Here is a 23,756-nt window from a genome sequence, read left to right on the forward strand (position 1 = left end):
TTTTTATTTTTAAGTAATCTCCACACCTAACCTGGGGTTCAAACTCACAACCTCAAGAACAAAAATCACACGCTCTACCAAATGAGCCAGTCAGGCATTCCACACTTTCACCACTTCTATTAAACAGAGTACTGAAATTTTAGCCAGAGTAACTGTGCTATAATAAATAAATAGGCATTCAAATTGGAAAGGAAGTTATAAAACTATCTTTATTCACAAATGACATGACTTTATATGTAGAAAATCCTAAAGAACCCACCCACCCACACACAAAAAAACCTGTTGAGTTAATAAATTCAGCAAAGCTGCAGAACACAAAATCAACATACGAAAGTCAGTATTACTACACACTAGCAATGAATCCAAAGAAGGAAATTAAGAAAACAATCCCATTTACAACAGAATCAAAAAGAATTGTTCTGAATAAACTTAACGAAAAAGGTGAAAGATTTGTACACTGGAAACTACAAAACACAGCTGAAATTAAAGATAACCTAAAGAAATCCTGTATTCATGAATTGGAAGATTTAAATACTAAGAATACAAAACTACCTAAAGTGATATACTGACTCAGTGTCACCTCTACCAAAATTTCAGTGACAACTATGCAGAAATGGAAAACCTCATCCCAGTATTTATACGGAATTTCATAGGACCCTGAATAGCCAAAACAATCTTGAAAAAGAGTAACAAAGTTGGAGGACTCACACTTCCTGATTCCAAAACTTACTGCAAAGCTACAGTAATTGTACCAGTGTGGTATGGCATAAAAACAGTCACAGAAATCAATGGAATAGAATACAAAGTTCAGAAATAAACTCTCAGATCTACAGTCATTTGATTTTCAACAAGCAAGCAAATTCAATGTGGAAAGTCTTTCAACAAGTGATGCTGGGAAAACTGGATATCCACATGTAAAAAAAATGAAGCTGACTTTCACCATACAAAAATTAACTAAAATGGATCAAAGACCAAATGTAAGAGCTAAAACAATAAAACTCTTGGAAGAAAGCATAGGCACTGAAAGTCATCATCTTAGATTTGGTAATGGTTTCTTAAATTATGACACCAAAAGCACAGGTGACAATAAAATAAAATACACTGGACTTCATCAAAATTAAAATCTTTGTTCATCAAATGACAATACACAATTAAAAGGAAACACACAGCTTGGGAAAAAATATTTGCCTATCATATATCTGACAAGGAATTAATAACCACAACATACAAAGAATTCCTACAATTCAACAACAAAAGGACAAACAATGTAAAAATACACAGACATCTACTAGAATGGCCAAAATATGGAACACTGAGAACACCAAAAGTTGACAAGGATATAAAGCACAATAACTCTCATTCATTGTTGGTGAGAATACAAAATGGTACAGCTAGTTTGGAAAACAGTTTGGTGGTTTCTCAAAAAACTAAACATACTCTTAGCATATGATCCAGTAATTGCACTCCTTGCTATTTACCCAAAGAAGGTGAAAACTTATGTCCACAGAAAAACCGGACACAGCAGCTTTATGTACAATTGTCTAAACTTGGAAGCAACCAAGATGTCCTTCAGTAGATGAATGGAAAAATAATGTTACATCCAGACAATGGAGTATATTATTCAGTGTTCAAAAGAAATGAATTATCATGACATGAAGACATGTAGGAACCTTAAATACATATTACTAAGTGAAAGAAGCCAATCTGAAAAGGCTACTTACTATATGATTCCAACTATATGACATTTTTGGAAAAGGCGAAACTATGTAGACAGTAAAAAGATCAATAATGGTTACTGGTGTTGGGGAAGGGGGTAGGGATGAATAGGGAGAACACTGGATTTTTATATATGATGCCATAATGATGGATACATGTACATTTGCCCAAACCCTCAGAACGTATACCACCAAAAATGAACCCCAAGGTAAACTAGGGACTTTGGATATTTATACCAATGTAGGCTCATCAATTATAACAAACATACCACTCTGGTGGGGGATTTTGATAATGTGGAAGGCCACATGTGTGGGGGCAGGAGGTACATGAGAAATTTCTGCAGCTCCCCCCTCAATTTTGCTGTGAACCTAAAACTGCTCTAAAAAAAAATGAAGTCTTGGGTGTCTGGATGGCTAAGCTGGTTAAGCATCTGCCTTCCGCTCAAGTCATGATCTTAGGGTCCCAAGATCAAGTCCCATATTGGGCTCTCTGCTTAGCAGGGAGTCTGCTTCTCCCTTTCTCTCAAATAAATAGATAAAATCTTTAAAAAAAAAAAAGTTTAAAAAAAAGTTGTCTTAGGAAAAAAACAGGCGAAGGACCTGAACAGACATTTCTCCTAAGATACACAATTAGTCAATAAACACAGGAAAAAGAATATTCGACATCCTTAGTCATTACAGAAATGCAAATATAAACCACTTCATACCTACTTGCAAGACTATAATTTTAAAAATGGAAAATAACGAGTGTTTGTGAGGATATAAAGAAATTAGAATCCTCAAACACTGCTAGTGGGAACGTAAAACGTTGCAGCCACCACAGAAACCATTTAGCTAAACACAGATTTACCATATTATCGAGCAACTCCACTTCTAGGTCCAAATCCAAAAGAATTAAAAAACAAGGATTCCAATGGCTATATGCACAGCAATGTTCATAGCAGCATTATTCACAGCAGTCAAAAGGTGAACACAACCTAAGTGTCCATTAACAGATGAATGGAGAAACAAAATGTGGTATATACGTACAAAAAAAATTTGTCAGCCATAAAAAGGAATGAAGTTGGTAACAGGCTACAAAAACATAGCTCAACCTTGACAACCTTATGCTAAGTGAAATAAACCAGACACAAAGGGACTAACATATGATTCCACTTGTATGAGGTATCTAGAAGAGACAAATTCACAGATAGAAAGTAGAGCAGAAGTCACCAGGGGGAGGGGGAAATAAGGAGTTATTGCTTAATGGGTACAGAGTTTCTATTTGGGGTGCTGAAAGGGTTTTGGAAACAGCGGTGATGGTTGCACAACATTATAAATGGAATCAATGATACTGAATTATACACTTAAAAATGGCTAAAATGGAATATTTTGTTATATATATTTTATACAAAAAAATTAATTGGATGTCTACCTCATTCCTTTTATCAGAATAAAGTTCTGGTTCAGCAATCATTTAAACATTAAAAAAAAAAAAGAAACCATAAAATTGTAGAAGAAAACACTGAAGAAAATTTTTTTGTAATCATAGACTAGACAAGGTCTTTCTAAGTCATGATGCAAAAATCTAGAAAAAGCTGATAAATAGGATTTCATAAAAATTTAATTTTCTACACAAAAAAATACCACAAACATGGCCAAAAGGTAATAAATTGAAAAAATATTTGCAATATACAACAAAGACTTAACTTCCTTAATGTGTAAAGAACTCCTATGTATTAAAAAGAGAAAGGAAATACAAATGGCTTTTTCAAAAGAGAAGCTGTTCAACGGCACTCATTACAACAAAACTGCAAATTATAACTACAGTAAGACTATTTTTCACCTCTCAGATAAAGATCAGAAAGTTAGATGATGTAACTGGGTAGAGGTCAAAGGGTATAAGGAAACAAGCACTTTCTTACACCACGGATGGAAGCGTACATTGATAAAACTTCTTTGAAAGGTACATTGATAAAACTTGCAACTTCATTGCAACATTGTTTTTTAATAGCTAACCACTAGAAATAATCTACAAGCCCCATAGATCAATGGTTAAATAATGAATACTATTAAAATGTTAAAATGAACACAGCTAAATGGAAGGATTTCCAATAACAGATTGAGTGAAAAAAAGCAAGGTGTAGAACATTGTGCTAGTATTTGTTTTGTAGGAGTGCGATAGACAGAGGGAGGGAGAAAGGGAAGCAGGCAATGATTAAAACATAAATCCATGCAGAAGCAGGTCTCACTGTCATGAAGTGACTTCAGTTTTCTAAGGTGATCCCAGCATACAAGCCCTTAACTAGGAAGAGAGTGGTCACACTCTGGGAGCCATACAACCTAAGTCCAACCCTTCTAAAGAATTTCTGGAAGCACGATTAAGTAGTTGACCCTTGAACAAAATGGGTATTTTCTCTTCCTTACGATTTTTTTTTTCAGATTTTATTTATTTGACAAAGAGAGACACAGCGAGAGAGGGAACACAGCAGGGGGAGAGGGAGAAGCAGGCTTCTCAAGGAGCAGGGAGTACGATGCGGGGCTCGATCCCAGGACCCTGGGATCATGACCTGAGCCAGAGGCAGACGCTTAACGACTGAACCACCCAGGTGCCTCCTCTTCCTTATGATTTTAATAAGATTTTCTTTTCTCTAGCTCACTTTGTTATAAAAATACACTATAAAATACACACAACATAAAAAATATCTTAATTGACTATGTCTTTGGTAAGGCTTCCAATCAACAGTGGGCCAATAATAACTAAGTTTTAGGGAGTTAAAACTTATATGTGGACACCCCTAACCCTGTATTGTTCCAGGGTCAACTAGAAACTGCAAAGAGGAACTGACAGCTTTCAGAGTATAAAACTGTTCAAATATAGTGAAAGAATAAAATAATTCGGTATGAGATTTTCTTCAAAGGAATGAAAGCAGTCTGAAACAAAGTTATAAATGCTCAGTGAAATAAACCAAATTAAATTGACAGAAGCAGACATACTGGTTGCAAAAGGAGTAAGAAGAGTACATTAGAGCAAACATGAAGGGGCACCTGGGTGGCTCAATATGTTAAGCTTCTGTCTTCAGTTCAGGTCATGATCCCAGAGTCCTGGGATGGAGCCCCGCATCAGGCTCTCTGCTCAGCAGGGACCCTGCTTCCTCCTCTCTCTCTCTCTGCCTGCCTCTCTGCCTACTTGTGATCTCTGTCTGTAAAATAAATAAAATCTTAAAAAAAAAAATCATGAAAATGCCACACTAAAAAAGTACCAGAAATTCACAGATAAAGTGTCGAATCAGAAATCAATTTCTCGACCAGGACTTCTTTCCCAGAGGTCATCAGCCCCAACGGTTTGAAATCACATGCTAAAATTTAGAGGATTTTATGTATGCAGGCATTCCTCTTGTTCATAGGTTTCATTTTAAAGGTGTTTAAAGATGTTTTAAGATCTTTAAGGATTTATTTATTTATTTATTTGACAGGGGACAGGGCGTGGGGATGGGCAGGCAGAAGCAGAAGCAGAAGGAGAAGTAGACTCCCTGCTGAGCAGAGAGCCCCACATATGGCTCAATCCCAGGACCCCGGGATCATGACCTGAGCCTAAGGCAGATGTTAACTGACCAAGCCACCCAAGCACCCCTATGTTTAAGATCTAAAACCAAGGATTTCACCATTTAGCCAAAACAACTGCCTGAACATTACTACTACTATACCATAAATGGAACATTAAATTAGCACTACATCAAATACATTTAAAATAGCATCACATTCATTTTCAACAGCTATTTCAGACAATAGCCAGGCAAGCTAGAACATCATTAATTAGAACATCTGAGTATTCGACTCAGACCAACAAAGTCAGAATTTACATTCTTTAAAATTATCCTGCAGAACCCTATTTCTTCCTCAGTTATCAGCTGCTATGTTTTAAATTTTACATGCTAGACTGGCACAGTACATGCTACCCAGAATAATGGAGAGTATTACAAAAGTTCTAATATGCCAGTTAGTTTAACCAAGCCCCGATGGGGTGCCTGGGTGGCTCAGCTGGTTGAGTGGCCAGCTCTTGACTTCGGCTCAGGTCACGTCAGGCTTGTGGGATCAAGGCCCCACACTGGGTTCTGTGCTCAGCATGGAGTCTGCTTCTTTCCTTCTCCCTCTGCTCCTCTCCAATTGTGCTCTTATCTCATAAATAAATAAATAAAATTTTTTTGAAATGAAAAAAATAAACAAGCCCCAACAAACAGCCCTCAAGAAACAGTGACTTTAACAGAGCGCTAAGGAGACAGAACAACAGAGCAGGAGACTGCAAGAGCTGTAACAGGTCTCCAACTGGGAACAGGGAATTATGTGCATAGTAGTGATCTGGGAGTAGCTTTGAGTTCTTGGAGATTCCGGTTAAAATCATCAAATTGAGGGGCGCCTACGTGGCTCAGTTGGTTGAGCATCTGAATTTTGACCAGTTTGTGATCTCAGGATTGTAAGATAGAGCCCCCACATCAGGCTCCACACTGGGTGTGAAGCCTGCTTAAGATTCTCTCTCCTGCTCCCTCTGCAGCCTCCCTCAAAAAATAAACAAACAAACAAATAAACAAAAACAAGAAATTGGAAAAGGCAAGCTAGAAAGCCTAGGACAAAGGTGACTGTCTGGATTTCCACAATTGCAGGTAGGTATCAGTAACTATAGAACATACATCAGAGCCAAAACACAGTTATAATTTCTAGTTATATATTCTCTATAGGGGCACCATTCCCGAGACTGTTTTCCCTTAAAGCGGTGGCCCTTACCTATGGAGGAGTCACAGAGATCCACAGGAGAACAAAAGCTATTGAATCATCTAGAGACAAAATACCGAAACACACTCACACATACACACAATTTAGCAGACAGTTTCAAGGGACTTGGAAATCACTGTCCAGTCTAATCCACGGATCCCAGATACTGTTTTAAAGGCCTCCAATTCCAAAATGACCCCACCTATTAAAACACATTCTGTTCTCTCCTTGCTACGAAAAATTTAAATGATACCGTCAGTGGCATTAATCTCAAGTAGATCTAAAGGAGAAAGCAATGTAAGTAGTCACAATGGCAAATTGGGATAACACAGAAATGAGAATCCTAAGGACTAAATTTGGGTCCCATCTGTGTCACTGTTGGCTATGATGGCAACTTGTATAGAAGTCCCAACGTCATGTTGGACAGGCATCTCCTCAGCTATGAATGAGGGGGCTGGAATACATCAAGGTGCTAACATGTTATTTATGTATTTTTAAGATTTTTAAGTAATCTCTACACCCAATGCAGGGCTTGAACTCACAACCCTGAGATCAAGAGGTACATGCTCAGGGCGCCTGGGTGGCTCAATGGGTTAAGCCTCTGCCTTTGGCTCAGGTCATGATCTCAGGTCCTGGGATAGAGCTCCACATTGGTCTCTCTGCTCAGCAGGGAGCCTGCTTCCCCTTCTCTACCTGCCTCTCTGCCTACTTGTGATCGCTCTTTCTGCCAAATAAATAAATAAAATCTTTAAAAAAAAAAAAAAGGAAGAAGAAGCATCCTCCACCAACTGAGCCAGGCAGGAGCCGCCAGGCGCCAACATTTTAAAAGGGGAGCATGATTCTTTTGTTTAGTGAATGTCTCAGAACTACAGGCAAATGGTGGGGAAACAAAAACAAAGCACCCCTCAAAGAGCTTGACACACAGTTATAACACTATGTAATTCATACTCCAATAAAAGAATATAGAGATTCAGGAATCACATAACTTTGCCTAAGGAGACCAGAGGCTAGTCTTAAAGAGGTTTCCTAAATAGATAAGACATAGAAAATATTCAACATATGTAAAGACTCCAAATATGAGAAAGCAGGCTATTTTCAAGGAAATTTGAGGAGTCTGTAGAGAAGAGCACATGCAACCATGTGAAACCCCTAATCCTAAGATTAAACAATTGCAGACAATGTGTAATACACACTGCAAAGGAAGTGTTTTAGTACGAGAGAGCTTTGGTTTGGGGCGCCTGGGTGACATAGTGGGTTAAGCCTCTGCCTTCGGCTCAGGTCATGATCTCAGGGTCCCGGGATTGAGCCCCGCATCAGGCTCTCTGCTCGGCAGGGAGCCTGCTTCCCCACCCCCCCACTGCCTGCCTCTCTGCCTGCTTGTGATCTCTATCAAATAAATAAAAAAAATTTAAAAAAAGAAAACTTTGGTTTATCCTATGGCTACCCACTATAAATACTAGAAAAATAGACTTCCCTTGATAGTCTACTTCTAAAACTTGACTGACTCACAAGTGACTCTTACTCTGGCAGTTATCTGAAGTACTAATTTCTTATAAAGAAAAATGACCAGTTAAGAGTTTCACAGTTCCTAAACTCTGATTAGTCAACCAAATTCTTTCTGAGCCACCATTTACTAGAAACATTACTCCATGGCTTAGATGATTTTTTTCTTTTTCTTTTTTTTTTTTTTTGCCATTTCCCTACAGTTTCACTCCCTTCCCTGAAAGCTCATAAAACTTCATTCTTTCTCTGCCCTTCTCATGCCCCGGCCTGATTCAGACAGCAATCAGCAGTGACTACAGACAAAAAAAAAAAAAAAAGCAATCGTGAACATTTCTCAAAAAGCAGTTAACCTGAGACTACATTAATGTTTCATTAGTTTGTCAGTCAAACCAAATTAGACTTTTCCAGCAATCTCACTTCTGCCAGTTGTGCCCTTTCAAGGCCAGTTCTTCCATCTATGTGCTCTTGCTCCCATCAGCACCTGCTTTTCAAGGTTTCTGGCACCAACATTAATCCCTTCTATTTCTTCAACTTCTAACCTCTCTCTTTAGGCTTATCCTCCCCCTCTCCCAAAACACATCAAGTCAGGCTTCTCTGGTAAGAAGTCATTATTCAACAAAGATTTATCATGCACCTACTAAGTGCCTGATATTGTGCAAGGCATTGGCACTGCCTGCATGAAGTTCTAATGAGACAATGCAGAAGAGAAATTCATAGTCTGTTCTGCTCTGACCCCATAACTCATTCCTAAGAAACCTCCTACTACCAAAAGCTATGTTATAAAAGCAACTGTTCAAAACTGGGTAAAACGGAGTAAGGGGCCAAAGAGTTTCACACTCAAAATAATCAATTCATTTTTCCTTTCCTGCAAGACTTTCAATAAGGTGTAAAGCAAAAGTTCTCACTCCACTAATCAAGTCCAACTTCTAGTTATATCTAGTTTTTGCCCAAGAGCAAAGCCTTTCTTTTCCTAATCCAATTAGCACGGCCAAAAAAATTCACACAAATATCACCCAGTCTTGTGACAGACAAAGCAGAGAGCTCACTTAAGCACTTTTTCCCTACTCAAATAATAGTGGTTTGCTTGATGCAAATTTGTGTTCTCTACATAATCTGCTGCACATTACATCCAACGCAATGCTATGAAAGGGGAAGTCGTGGAACACTATGGAGTATGTAACAGGGGATCATATCCTGCAGGGGAGGGGCAGGAAGGCCCCTCACTAAGGAAATGAGACTTCAGGGATGAGTAGGAGGTAGTTAATGGGGAAAATAGGGGGAGAAGTTGTGCTAAGGCAAAGAGAGCTACAATTACGAAGGCCCTCAGGGAAGAATAGACACGTACATTTCAAGGAATAGAGCCCAATGGAAGAGGGAAGAAAGTCATATGGGGAGGAAGACCATGTGGTCTTGTGAGCCACAGAAGGATCTGAATTTTACATTATGAGCAGTGAAAAAACCACTGAAAGTTTTCAGTAAGAAGGGACATAACTGTGTGTCACTTTAGCTACCTACCCCACTCCATCAGTCAGGTTAGGCTTCTAACCTGGTCTCCATTTACATGGAGAATGTAAATGGAGAATGGTCTCCATTTACATGGTTGTACTTCTTCCCACCTTCTCTTCTCCTTGCTCAGCATCTGACTTTCGTACTCCACTGAAATTGTTATCTTTAAAGGTATCTGGGGGCACCTGGGTAGCTCAGGAAGGTTAGGCATCAACTCTTGATTTCAGTTCAGGTCAAGATTTCAGGGTTGTGAGATCAAGCCTCATGCACTGGACTTCACACAGGGTGGGCATGGAGCCTGTTTAAGATTCTCTCTCTATCCCCCTCTCCCTCCCACCCTTTCTCTTTCTCCCACCTCTAAAAACAAAGCAAAACAAAAACACACTCACAAAAAACAAAAAATACCAAATAATAAAAAATAAAGGTGTGATCATCCACTCCTTAAGTCAATGGGCCCTTTCAGTTTTGACTTTATTTTCCATCTGCTGCATTTGGCCCTCCTCACCATCAACTCCTTTCACACCCACAATCAATTTTCTCCCACTTCCATGATTATTCCTCTCTAGTCTTTTTTGCAAACTTCTTTACCTACACCCTTAATTGTTGTTGGCCTTCAGCATTTCCAAACCCTCCATATTTTCCCTAGATGACCTCATCCACATTTAGGACCTCAAATACCACCTATGTGCTCATGATTTCCAAAATCCTATTTACAGCTCAGACCTCCCTGAAGTCTGTATTTATATATTAAACTATTTCCATTTTGACATCTCACAGGCATCTCAAACTGAATTGAACAGTTACAAAACCAAACACATCTTATCCCCTTACCACTTCAAATCAGTATCCCCCCTTCATTCCTCCTGCCACTGCCTTAGTTCAGGAGGTCAGCACTTCTCTTTCGGTTTATTCCAACAGAATACTTCCCTGTACTACCTGCCTACAGAGAGCCCCATCATTCACACCAGCAGAACAATCTTACTAAAAAGTAAATATAGTAAAGGGATGCCTGGGTGGCTCAGTTGGTTAAGCATCTGCCTTTGGCTCAGGTCATGATCCCAGAGTCCTGGGATTGAGTCCCACACTGGGCTCCTTGCTCAGCGGGAAGTCTGCTTCTCCCTCAGCCTGATGCTCCCCCTGCTTGTGCTCTAGCTCACTTGTGCGCTCTCTGACAAAAAATAATTAAAACCTTTAAGAAATAATAAAATAAAACTTTAAAAAATATATATAGTATGATCTTGCATGGTACTTCCAGGCTTAAAAAATTCAATGAGTCCTATCAACTAGCTCCAATTCCACAGTCTGATCTACAGGCACCTAATAGGCTCTGTCTTACTCTCCAGCCTTATCCCTCCAGCACCTCAACTTCATTCCATACTCCTCACGAGGCTAACTTCTTGGTAATCCTCTTGGTGTTCTACGCTCTGTACCTCTGCACACATTCCTTCCTTCTCTGGAACACTAATTCTTCTTCCCTTATTCTCTTCACCTAGCCAACTTGTCCTTCAAGACTTAGGTAAGGCCATACCTCCTGCAGAATCACTACCAGAATTTCCAGGTGCACCCCTTTGGGTGATTAGACAACACTCTGTGCTTAAAACTAGCTTTTGCATTTCTTACTTTTATGTTTTCATCTTCTTACCCATTTACTACTCCCAGTGGGCTGGATCCTTGAGAGCTGGGACTCAGTCTAACACTGATACATAATAGATGTGTTAGGAGTGGATGAACAAAAATAGGGAATTGTGATGAGGCCATCAAAAGAACAAATCGTAGAATTGTGAGCTCCCCAAGAGAAGAAACTTTGCTTCATTCTCTGCCAAATCTCAATGGCCCAGAGCAGGACTGGTACACCACTGGTGCTCAGTACATATTTGTAGTAAGGCTGAATGTACATTCTAGAGTCAAAGGAAAACCTTTTCCATTACTAATTTTCTTGGTTTGTGACCCACTTTTATCATAACACCAGTATGTTTTGCGTGATTTCTACTGACCAAACGAATGCTCTTCTTATTGTTATGAAAAAAATAATGAAAGCATTGACTAAACCACTAAAGGATTCCTTGGCACCAGTTCATGTAAGGGTTTCCTGAATTCCTTGAAATTTAATGTGAAATTTTCAGTGGATATAAGAAAGTCCATTTTTGTGGTGAGAGGGAATTAGTTTTCATTAAATTTTCAAATATATTAATGCTATCCGCACCACCCCAAAATCAAACTGCTTAACCAAAATGTTAAGCTGAATTAAGCTGTAGCATTCACCTTTCTCTTCTCAAATCTGTATTTTGATTTATCAGTAGCAACTTGGAGACAGTAGCTTCTATTTAAACAAATGTAACTGGAGAAGTCACAGCTGGCAGGCTCTCACATAAAGATTCCTACCAGAATTTGAATTTAAAATTTTCTATAATTAGTAAAGCCATTACCAGCGTTCTCAAAAGTTAGTACTCTAATATACTCTGTACTCAAGTGAATCAGGTTATTTATTACACTTCCTGCTAATGTGTTCAAGAAAAAAAAGTTACATTCTGATCATAATGACAAAGAAGCAATTTTTACTGTCCTTTAACTAAATGAATTTAAATGGGGAGAAACCCAGAATCATTCAGATTTACAGGAAAACCTTTTTTTCCCCCCTTTTTCTGCGAACAGCCGAAGCAACATTTAACTCACCAAGCACTCAATTTAATCTTGGGAATAACATGCTAATAATTAAGCAGTACAGACAACTAAATCATTTTCAAAGAGATACAGTTCTGTATGAATTCAAAGGTTCTCTAGCCGATGTGAAGAAACTAGTCACAAAAGAATCCAACTACACGATTCCACTCGTAATGAGTTCGAGAAAAGGCAAGATTACTGTACAGCAGTAAGAAATCAGAACAGCGGTGATCTGGTCTATGGGATGGAAGAAGGAGCATGACGGCACCTTCGGGGTAATGGAAAGGTTCATTATTTTGACCTGGTTGGTGCCTACACAGGTGTACACATTAAGAAAACTCGCTTAACTCCACACATAAAATCTGTGTCTCTTACTGTAAAGTATTCCTCGGTAAAGAAGATTTAAAAGAGAACACCCTTTTTCTTTCTTTTTTTTTTTTTTTTTAAAGATTTTATTTATTTATTTGTCAGAGAGAGTGAGCACAGGCAGACAGAGAGGCAGGCAGAGGCAGAGGGAGAAGCAGGCTCCCTGCTGAGCAAGGAGCCCGATGTGGGACTCGATCCCAGGACGCTGGGATCATGACCTGAGCCGAAGGCAGCCGCTCAACCAACTGAGCCACCCAGGCGTCCCCCTTTTTCTTTCTTTTAACTAACACAACCAAAGCCAGATATTCTCGTTCCTGGAAGCTGGTTGTGGAGGACGACCCACGCGCTGAGACACTGGGCTCTCTTAAGACTGCTGATTCGCCGGGAGCTTCCGCCGTCACCACGGTTTAGGCACTGCCATTTCGAGAGGCCCCGCAGCCACCCAGAACACCAAGGCCAGAGCCGGCTGCGCCTTCGGAAATGGGTGCCGCGGCCGGCCTCCGCGCAGCCACAGAACACCTGGCCAGCGAAAAAGGTATCCGCGGGCAGAGTCAGCCACCAGGGCGTGCGAACTCTCACAAGCCTGCAGCCGGCTCCCCGCCGCCCGCCCGTGTCCCCCGAGGCCTCACTTCCCTTCTCTCGGGCCCCCGCGAACTCTCGGACAGCCCGCGGGTCTCCCGGGTACCTCCCCGACCTCCCAGGTCCCCCCCGGGTGGCGGAGTACGTCCTCGCCCGCCACCAGGCGCCGCTGTGGAGCCACCTTCCAGAACTAACTCTGCGCTTGCGCTCCTGAGGAGCACCCCCGCCCGCCCAAAGTCTTTTTTCAGAAGGGCCCAGAGACCCGGTCGGCGCAGGCGCGCCCCTGACGCGGCCCGCGCGCCGCCACTTCCGCCCCGAGCAGGAGGCGGGGGAGGCGGGAGGGAGCCGGCGGGCGCGAGCCCGGGTCCTCGGTGAGGACTGTGGCTACTGCGCGAGCCCGCGACTCACCAAATACAGCTGCTGCCAGCGATTCTGAGCATCCAACTCCTCAAACTCCCGCTCGACGGTGGCAGACATGGCGGTGGGAGCGAGCTGGCGCGAGCGGAGCCTGCGCCGGCGGAGAGGCTCAGGCCCCGCAGGATCCGGGGAGAGCGCTGGCGCTGCGGCGCATGCGCGCTCCGCGCCCTGCCCCGCCCCCACGCCGGGCCCGGCCGGCCGCGGGGAAAGTACCTGGAGCGTCGGACGTCAGCGCGCCGACTCGCGGCGCCTGAAGTCGGACGGCGGCGGGGCGGGACGTTTGGAGGAGGCGTGCTCCAGAGGGCGCCCAGGTGGAGAGGGGGCGGGGCCAAGGGGACCACCCAGAGGCTGCAGTCGGGGGAAGTGGGGCACTGGGCGGTCGGCTCCTCGGACTTGAGTGGACTGGCCCCGGGGAGGAGGTACAGTACCGTGAGTTTCCCAGAAATGGAGCGGACCAAGAAAGTCCCTTGGGAAGACTTTCCTTCTTGTTGTCCCGTTTCTCTTTTTCTCTTTAGTCTTAGTTTTTTTAAATGCAGTATTTTCGTTTTATTTTACACGTCATCTAGGTCAGTTTAGAGACCTGTGTCCAATTTTGAAACAAATTTCTCAGCTCCCTCGGAGAGTATAAACCAGACCTGATGCCAGCTCGTGTATGCTTGAGGGTTTTGTGCCAAATAAATCACTATAGCAAAAGGAGAGGCAGCCTCTCTTGGAGTTACGGAGAATACGTGATGTTAAGTAAATGTCACACGACTTAAAAATTAATGTTACCTAGAAGAACAAATAATCTTTTACAGCACAAACATGCTGGCTAAGGAAATCATGCCTCTTCAGATTAAGATAACTCATTGTTGGTAAACCATATGCTTATAGTATCTTGTTATGTCATCTTCCTAAGAAATGAGAAGGGTTAGAAAAATTTTAGCGGTGCTACCCAATATTGACATTTAATTTTTTTCTTTTTAGATATTTATTTATTATTTTTTCCAAAGACCTTATTTATTCATTTGAGAGAGAGACAGTGTGAGTAGGGGGAGCGGCAGAGGGAGAAAGAGAGTCCCTGCTGAGCAGGGAACCCAATGCGGGCTGTATCCTAGGACCCTGGGATCATGATCTGAGCTGAAGGCAAAGGCTTAACCGACTGAGCCAGGCAAATGACCCTATTTATTGGGGGGTGGGGGGGGGAGAAGGAGAAAGTTTCCAGAAGACTCCCTGCTCAGCACAGAGTCCAACTAGGGGCTTGATCCCAAGACCCTGAGATCATGACCTGAGCAGAAATCCAGAGTCCGAGGCTTAGCTGACTGAGCCACCCAGGTACCTGGATGTTTAAATTTTAATTGAAATTAAAAGAAATGACAAAGATTCACTCCTTGAACAAATTCTACTCAGGTTCTTCTGAGCACTTTTTCAACTAGGCATTGATTTTTGGACTTCCCTGTTTCTCTGCATTGTCTAATTTTAGCAAGAATCTTACTAAGTCAGTTTATCCAGAATCCACCATTCTCAATATCTAATCACCCTCAATACTTAATCAGATTCCTCATCTTTCACTATCCCTCAGGTGCTATCTGATCACCCTGGCCTGCCTACAGCAAGAATCCTATTAGATCAGTTCAGTCAGAATGCCCCTGATGTTTTTTCGTGTTAAAAACAAGACAATACTCCTAAAATGGAGTTCTTGCTAAGCCCCCTGTTACCAGACCTGTAATTAATTACTGTTTCAACTCTCCCAGAAATGGGATCTTAAATGAGTCAGTTAGGAGTCACCTGACCAGCCCTAGTTAGGTAATCTGTTGATAGACCCCTGCCATCCTCTGAAGGAAAGTAATCTTGCAATAACCAATCTCCTTTTTGCCTAGTATAAGTAAACTTGTTCCTGCCCCCTTTTGCCTGTAAGTCTTTCAATTTGTACAGCTCCTCAGATCATTTATATCTGCTAGATTTGATGATGCCCAGATCATGAATCATTGAATAAAGCCAATATTATCTTTGAAGTTTACTCAATTGAATTTTGTTTTGTAATACCTCTTAGTAATTTTCTATCCACTGACCCTTTTCCTTGGCTATAAATTCCCATTAGCCCTGTCTGTATTCAAAATTGAGCTCAACCCAAGTGATGAATGGTTAAAGAAGATGTGAGATACATATATATATATATATAATATATATATATACACATATATACATATATATAATGTTACATATACAATGGAATATTACTTAGCCATCAAAAGGAATGAAATCTTGCCATTTGCAGCAACATGGATAGAGCTAGAGTGTGTTATGCTAAGTGAAGTAAGTCAGAGAAAGACAACTATGATTTCACGCATATGTGGAATTTAGGAAACAAAACAGATGAGTTCATGGGAAGGGAAAAAGAAGAAAAGGGGAGGGAAACCATAAGAGACTCTTAACGACAGAGAACAAACAGGGTTGATGGAGAGAGGTGGGTGGGGGATAGGCTAAATGGGTGATAGGTATTAAGGAGGGCCCTTGTTATGATGAATACTGGGTGCTATATATATGTAAGTGATGAATCACTAAAGTCTCCTGGAACCAATATTACACTATATATTAACTGGAATTTAAATAAAAATTAAGAAGGGAAAAAAAAGTTGAGTTCAATCTCTCTACCACTGCAAAACTCATTGCAGTGGCCCCTATTCCTGTTACAATAGATCCCCCTCACTGTGAATAAAGTCTTCCTAATTCATCATTTTCGACAAGTGTCATGAAGTAAGTTCCTCAGTTAGTTCCTCAGTTGTACTAGCCACATTTCAAAGGCTCAATAGTCACATGTAGCTAGTGGCTAATGTATCACAGAGCAAACATATCATCAAAGTTCTGTGAGATAGAGCTGTCTGAAAGGATTAAAATACATGGATGAAAAAAAAAAGTCCTTATATACATAGTGAAAATTTTTACCAGTAAAGACAGTAAGCTGTGGGAGGTAGAAGAAATTGTAGTAACAGAAAATTAAGCAACAAAGCACCCTTTCTCTTTACATAGTGTAATTTACAAACACACGAAACCTCCTCTAGAAATACCCCACAACGGTCCTGGTTTCTGAAGTTCTGTCAATGAAACTGATTATTTGTACTAAAGGCATGGTATCTCCTGAGATGGTTGGGAAGGGAAAAGTTTTCCTTCAATCCTCTGGATTCTTTGTTAATCATCAAATTAACATAAAACATTAACAAGAGAAAAACAAAGTTAATTATATGCATATGGGGGCCCCATAAGACATACTCAAGGATGAACCTGTTGATTGAGGCTCTTATGCCATCTTGAGCTAAGGAATAGGATAGGGGTCTAGGGCTTCAAAGAGGAAGAGGGTGAGTCACCGGACAGTAAGAAGAGCAGATATTTGGTAATTTGATGTTTATTCTGCCACACAGGAAAAAAGTTATCCTTGGTAAAAGCTCTCTTTCTGAGCCAAGCCTTCTATCTAAATTCTTTAAGGTAGTTTAAGGAGAGGTAAAGTTTTTCTTGAGTCTGCTGGGTCTTGAGTGTCTTCAGCTGAAAATAGTCCCCGTGTCAAAGTAGCATATTTGGGGGATTTATTCTGAACCCCTTTCCTCACACATTTGAAACTTCCCCAAGAAGTTTCATAGTCTACAGGTTAAGCTCCAGCTCAATGAACCAGGGTCTCAGGCCTGAGAGTAGGCTAGTTCAGTTAAACAGTTGTGTCTCATTTCAAGAGATGGTGATGCAGGTGGGCTCCCAAAGTTAAGCCTGTGGTGCAAATAATCAAATAATAAGAGGCATTTCTATGGGGGGGGGTACAAAGATTAAAATTGGAGCAGATTAGAATCCCAGTTTCTGAATTCTGAAGACTTGTGGTCAAGATTTCTAGATGTCCAGCTTGAAGCATCTTTGGATAGAGTGAGGGCAAGTAGTAACAATCTGATACATTTTCTTGATTTGCAGTTTGAATGTCTCTGGTGGTCTTTCTTAATGGCCTGCATAGCAGCAGCCTTGAAAATTGTCTATACATGAATGGTTGTGGTGATTTCTCTGAAGTTTTTATCAAGTTGTCCAGCATTAGTTTGCATGGCTTCAGGAAAAGGGCAGTTTTAGTTCTCAATGATTCCAAGTCAAAAGGGTGGGAGAAAATTGGAAATGTTAGTTTGAGGAGTTACAGATGAATTTTAGAGTAAATTAGAAGAATGCAGGATCTAGTCCAGTTTATGAGAAAACAACATCTCAAAGACAATTAATAGCACTAGAATTTTATACCCAAAAGGGTATATTGCTGAAACATAATTTTTCCTCTACAGTTTTGCTCATTTTTATCAAAGATAACCATAGCAAGACTCATCTGCAAACTAAATCTCATTTCAATAAAGTTGATTATTTATAGAAGTACATCAAAGGTAGTGATTGACCATATAAGCTGCTTAGCTGGAACTTTTCATTAAGGAACCTAAGATTCAATTTTTAAAAGCCTCTTGAGGCTAAGAAGCCACACCAAACACTCACCATCAGACTTTGCCTGCAATACCTACAGATTTGGGTGAATTCCTCTTTTCTCAAGATCCCCAAAATATCCTGAGGTTCCTGTGCCTGCCAGGAAGCAACCTTTCTTACCTGCTGCTGGGAACCCTATAAGCAAGGTACCAGGCCGATTTTTCCAATGGGCTTTATTGGCTCCATAGAGTCAACTTTAGTTCCTTAAAGCTATCTGGTTGTATCTTAATTTGTTTATATCTCTCTCAAATATAACATTTAGTTAAATGTTTCCAATTGTGTCCTGTTACAAGGAGAATGGATTCTTATTGAACTTATGTCAATAACCATATTGCCATGAAAATAATACTCACTAAGAGTTTCTGAATGCTAGAGGGATCCAGTAGGGAGAAAAACATAAATATTCCAACCCTACTTATAAGAGGATAATTTACCAAATTTCTGCAAGTCATAGTTAGCTCGAGAGGAAAGATTCCCTTATATCTGGAAAGTACAAACTTTGAAATCAGCAATATTTTCTTTTTTCTTAAAGTTTGTTTGTTGTTTTGTTTAAGTAATTGCTACACCCAATGTGAGGCTGGAACTCACAACCCTGAGATCAAGAGTCACATGTTCTACCCACTGAGCCAGGCAGGCGCCCCAAGAATCAGCAATATTTTAAATACAAACTCATAAATAATTGTAATTATCCTACTTAGTTCATGTAATCCAATGTAATTAATTCTTGTTTTGCTTGAGTCCAGTTTTCTTTTCCCTGTTAATGCTGGAAATTCTTTTTTTTTTTTTTTTTTAAACACAGTTCCTTTTTTTTTTTTTTTGGTCTCCTTTTTCCCTGGATTTTTATTTGTTTATTTGACAGAGAGAGACACAGTGAGAGAGGGAACACAAGCAGGGGGAGTGGGAGAGGGAGAAGCAGGCTTCCTGCCCAGCAGAGAGCCCCATGCAGGGCTCCACCCCAGGACCCTGGGATCATGACCTGAGCCTAAGGCAAACACCTACCGCCTGAGCCACCCAGGTGCCCCAATGCTGGAAATTCTTACCCAGTTCAGTTTTACAATCTTAAAGTTACCAGAAATCTGTATTAGTCAAAGTTCTTTCAATCTCCTTGAAGATGAAACACATTTGCAAAAGCATCAGGGTAAAACGATAATTGTCTATAAGTAACAAAAAAACTTCAAAATGCCTATGTTAAAGATCTGATGAGAGTTCATTATAATGTAATTGACAAGGAAATTGGGTTGTTTTATGACATACAACATTTTAAGGTCATAACTAGAATTATTATAGAAGGACAGAATAGAATTTTAGAAATTTTATATAATTTCTAGAACACTTATATGAATAATGTTCACCCATACAATATAACCTAAAGAGGTTTATCGTCACTTATTTGAAAATGCTTCCCATATAACTTAACATACCAAATAAGCTTAATTAATTTCATATCTCTCTTTTATAAGAAGAGATAACAAATCTTTTGAGGTGCTCCAGGAATCCTCTGGAATATCTCCTACCTCAAAGTTAGTTCTAAGTCAAAAAGCCTTTGATTAAAATTTGAATTATGGGGATTTGTCAAAAATAACAAAGAGTTTGAACCTTTGATTAAATAGGATCACAGGGGGCGCCTGAGTGGCTCAGTGGGTTAAGCCTCTGCCTTCAGCTCAGGTCATGATTCCAGGGTCCTGGGATCGAGCCCCACATTGGTCTCTCTGCTCAGCAGGGAGCCTGCTTCACCCTCTCTCTGCCTGCCTCTCTGCCTACTTGTGATCTCTGTCTGTCAAATAAATAAATAAAATCTTTAAAAATAAATAAATAAATAAATAAATAAATAGGATCACAGGTCATTATGAAATGTTACTTTATGTATTTAACCACAGTTACAATAAAACATTTTAAAAGCAAATACGAAAGATTACATAGTTTTGAGCAAAACTTAGCACTTTTAATATGGAAAAGGTTCAGTTTTTTTAAGTAATCAAATATCTAATTAAGACAAAATGAGGGGTACCTGGCTCTTCATTTAGGAGGAGGATGCTACCCTTGATCTCAGGGTTGGGAGTTTGAGCCCCACATTGGGCAGAGATTCCTTAAATAAATAATTTTTTTTTAAAAAGATAAAATGAAAAAAAAAGATAAAATGAAGCACAGGGCTTCATTTTAAAACCCATTGTGGGTTTTTAAAAATATTGATTTATTTATTGGAGAGTAAGAATGAGAGAGAGAGAGAAAGAGAGAGAAAATGTGTGAGGGGGGAGGGGCAAAGGGAAATGGAAAGAGAGAATCCCTAGTGGAGTCCGTGCTGATCATGGAACCTCATGAGGGGCTCAATCCCACAACCCAAGATCATGACCTTAGCTGAAATCAAGAGTCCAAGGCTTAACTGACTTAGTCACCCAGGCCCCCGAGGCATAAGACATTATTTTGATAAAATAAAATTTTTGTTTTCTAGGTAGGTTACTCTAAGAGCAAAGAAAATCCTTTCACAATCTCTTATTATCAAGAGCAGAAAACTTTGTCCTTTTAACAGAGAAAAAAACAAAATTTTAATTTTGTATCATCTTTTGATACTCAAGCTCATTCACTTAATTAAATTTATTTCAATCTCAAACAGTCCTGACCATACCAATAAACTTAAAAATTCCTTTCTAAAGATTCCTTTTCTACAAATCTTTTACAATTTTCTTTTTCCTCAACAAAACACACATTTAACTTGCATGCAAAGGTATTTCCCTTGTTGTTTCAGTAGCATTAATCATGCTACTGAATCAGTACCATTAATCATAGCATTAATTAGAATTCTTAACCATTAGAAACCTTAATTCCTAGTAAAAACTAAAAAGTAAGCGATTGTGAACTGTATCATACCAGCACTCTTTACACTGGCAAATTTATTAATACATTTCATAATTTCCAGAAGCATGTGCTTCTTCACAGTATAATATTTCAATGTGACACATGTTTACCAACAAGTCCAAATATCTTTATCTTCTCTGTAATTGTGTTTTTAAAAACCCAAAAAGTTAAGCTGAGTAAATTTGAAGATGTAATTGGCAAAATTCATGAATCAAATAGAATCCTATCTAGCAAATGTTAAGGAGACCTATGGAATTGAACAAAATGGAAGATTTTGGCAGAAAAGCCAGTAATAAATGTTCAACATTCTCTCTTAATTGGAAATTATCTAGATATTTAATGATTATGCATCATCTAATTTAACTTAGCAGAATGTTTTAAAGTTACCAAAATGAATTGAGGTAAGTATTTAAATAGACAAAACATAAATATTGCTGATACTTTATAAATTTTTATTTTACTTACATCTATTTAATTCATATTTTCTTAACAACTATGTTTAGATTAGTCATGAAAATTTCATGTGATATGAAACAGGTGAACATCATCTTACATTTCTTACTAAAAAATTCTGTAACAAAGATAATATGAGCTTCTATGACTTCTAGTAAACCTAGGGGGAATAAAAGTATTATATTTAATACTAAAGACATGTCTGTATTATTAAGCCAACAAACTTAAACTTGCTTTTATTTTATTTTATTTTTAAGATTTTATTTATTTATTTGAGAGAGAGAGAGCACAAGCGGTGGGGAGGGGCAGAGAGAGAGGGAGAAGCAGGCTCCCCGCTGAGCAGGGAGTCCAATGAGGGACTGGATCCCAGGACCCTGAGATCATGACCTGAGCCAAAGCCAGATGCCTAACCAACTGAGCAACCCAGGAGCCCCAAACTAGCTTTTATTTACTTAAAATTATCTTAAATCACCAGAACTCGAGAAACATTTGGGTTAATTTCTATTGTATTTCTGAGATTTAGAAATGCTTAATTTTTAAGTGCTTAATTTTAAGTCAATTAAATAGAGCTCCTTTACAAATTATTTTTAGCAATACCATTCAGAAGCAGAAAAATATCACACATCTAAACATACACAAATAGAAATACACAGACATACAGACAGACACAGAGATCATATAGTTACTAATATTTGCAGAGATTTTTCCTATGCCCAATTTCCAATACTTCCCTTCTTCTCTTTGTTTTTCTTTCTGTCAAGAAACTTCTCTCTAAAGTTTGCATTTTGAAGAATGGCTCTTAGGTTCTAGAGAAAAAGGGGGTAGAAAATCTTCATCAGAAAGGCACAAAGAAAGTATCCAAGTTCCTCCAATAAAAATGTTGGTTTCTTGAAGGCAATACTTATAAGCCTTTTGAGATAAAGAGGGGGTGTCTGGGGAATGGTTAAAAGGAAAGATTGACTTTGAATTGTTCCGGGAACCATGCTTCTAGTTTTACAAGGATTTGTAAAATAAGGACAGTTGTGTTTAATCCCTCAAGGAATTGGGTTGCAACATAAATGACATCATAGGTTGATCTACCCATCCAACTACATTGTCCTCAGTTTGTTTCTTTCTCTCTGTGTACATAATCTTACTTTAGCTTAGTGGAGAAGGCCTTTAAAAAATTTCTATCAGGCTGAATATCAGCTTCCAATCTGGCCAACTTTTGACTACAGAGCTACATTAAAAAAAAAAAAATTATTTTAACTATCTTGTTAGTTTTCAGCCAGGACCAACAGCAAACATTTCAGAGTTTAATCTGCCTTTGTAATAAAGTGTTAACAAAGGCTTTCCTTTTGAGTGTGCAATTCAACCTTGGATTGATTCACCTTAGGGGAAAAGTCTATCAGCCCCTGAATATTGACCTTCAGCTAATCATTTGTAGGAGGGCCTAGGAGAAATTCTGGTCATCAGTTTCCGCTGGAGGGAATATCCCAGCAGGTCATCTGGCTGATCTGATGACTGCAATATAATCAAGGGTGGAAGAAATACCCCTTAGCAGCCAAACAAGTTCCTTATGTTTGGGGTTGTTAAGTAGCCATTAATCCTTTTTAAATGCAGTGGGATCCTCTGAAAGTGGGGGTAAGGGGGTATTAGAATTTAGAGGATCTGCTGCTGCTCAGGGGACATGAATTCTTTGAGTGAGAGTCTAGGATCTATCTGAAAGGACATTAAATAGGAAGACCTGAGGTTGGGAGAGCCAAATTACAGAACCCAGCAAAGCAAGAGCGACTGCCACTCCCGGGTGCTTTGGCTCAATCCACTTTCTGACTTTCAGCTTGTACACAAGTAATGTGTTTACCTGGGCCTGGAAATCAGGCCCAGAGTGCTGTCTGTAAATCCTATAGGGAAAGGGAAGTTAAAATAGGCAGATGGGGCTGGATTTTTGAGAAGGGACATTTATGTTGGATTTAATTTTTGTTCTAAGTCTAACTCCTGTTCTTTCATCCTATTAAGGAACTCCCTCAAGCTAGCTCTTATATTTTTGTGTGTCCTGTATTTAATTTTGTCCTTCCCTAAGTAAGATCGTTGTTTGGGATGAGAACTCTCTAAAAAAAAATTTTTTTTCTTTCAGATATAATCAATTCAGAGGATCCATTTTCTGGCCAATGAAGAGTTGGCTCTCATTAATCTCAAAAGCAACTCCAACTAATAAGCGTTTTTTATGGCTTAACCAAGGATGAAAGAGGCACCACAAGAGAATGCAAAAGATGCAGCCCTCACGAGATCTAAAAAATTCACTCCCAGACCTAGACTGAGAAAGCAAAGGAGTTCATTGCACAAGCAGCAAGGACAGCACTGTGGAAACAGTGTCTCCAGTTTCCCACAATAACACAAGACACCTCCATTCACAGCGGCTAATTTGTGACACAGGCAGGTCCATCTGGCATGGCACTAATGAGGCAATGAAGGTTAAGGCAACAAAGGCCCCTTCTACACTGG

The 23,756-nt window shown here is 39.7% G+C and overlaps 1 protein-coding gene across 2 annotated transcripts in view; it reads right to left on the minus strand.

Annotated features, from left to right (window-relative positions):
* PTPN2 (protein tyrosine phosphatase non-receptor type 2) overlaps positions 1 to 13,671 on the minus strand; it is a 79,961-nt gene extending 66,290 nt beyond the window's left edge. For both annotated transcript variants that reach the window (XM_080821025.1, XM_080821024.1), the window contains exon 1: positions 13,488 to 13,671. In XM_080821025.1, the coding sequence (XP_080677151.1) occupies positions 13,488 to 13,556 (69 nt within the window). In that variant the 5' untranslated portion in view covers positions 13,557 to 13,671. The remainder of the gene's footprint in view (positions 1 to 13,487) is intronic.
* Between the last annotated feature and the right edge of the window lie 10,085 nt (positions 13,672 to 23,756).

The sequence above is a fragment of the Martes martes genome (assembly GCF_963455335.1).
Source record: "Martes martes genome assembly, chromosome: 13".
NCBI lineage: Eukaryota > Metazoa > Chordata > Mammalia > Carnivora > Mustelidae > Martes > Martes martes.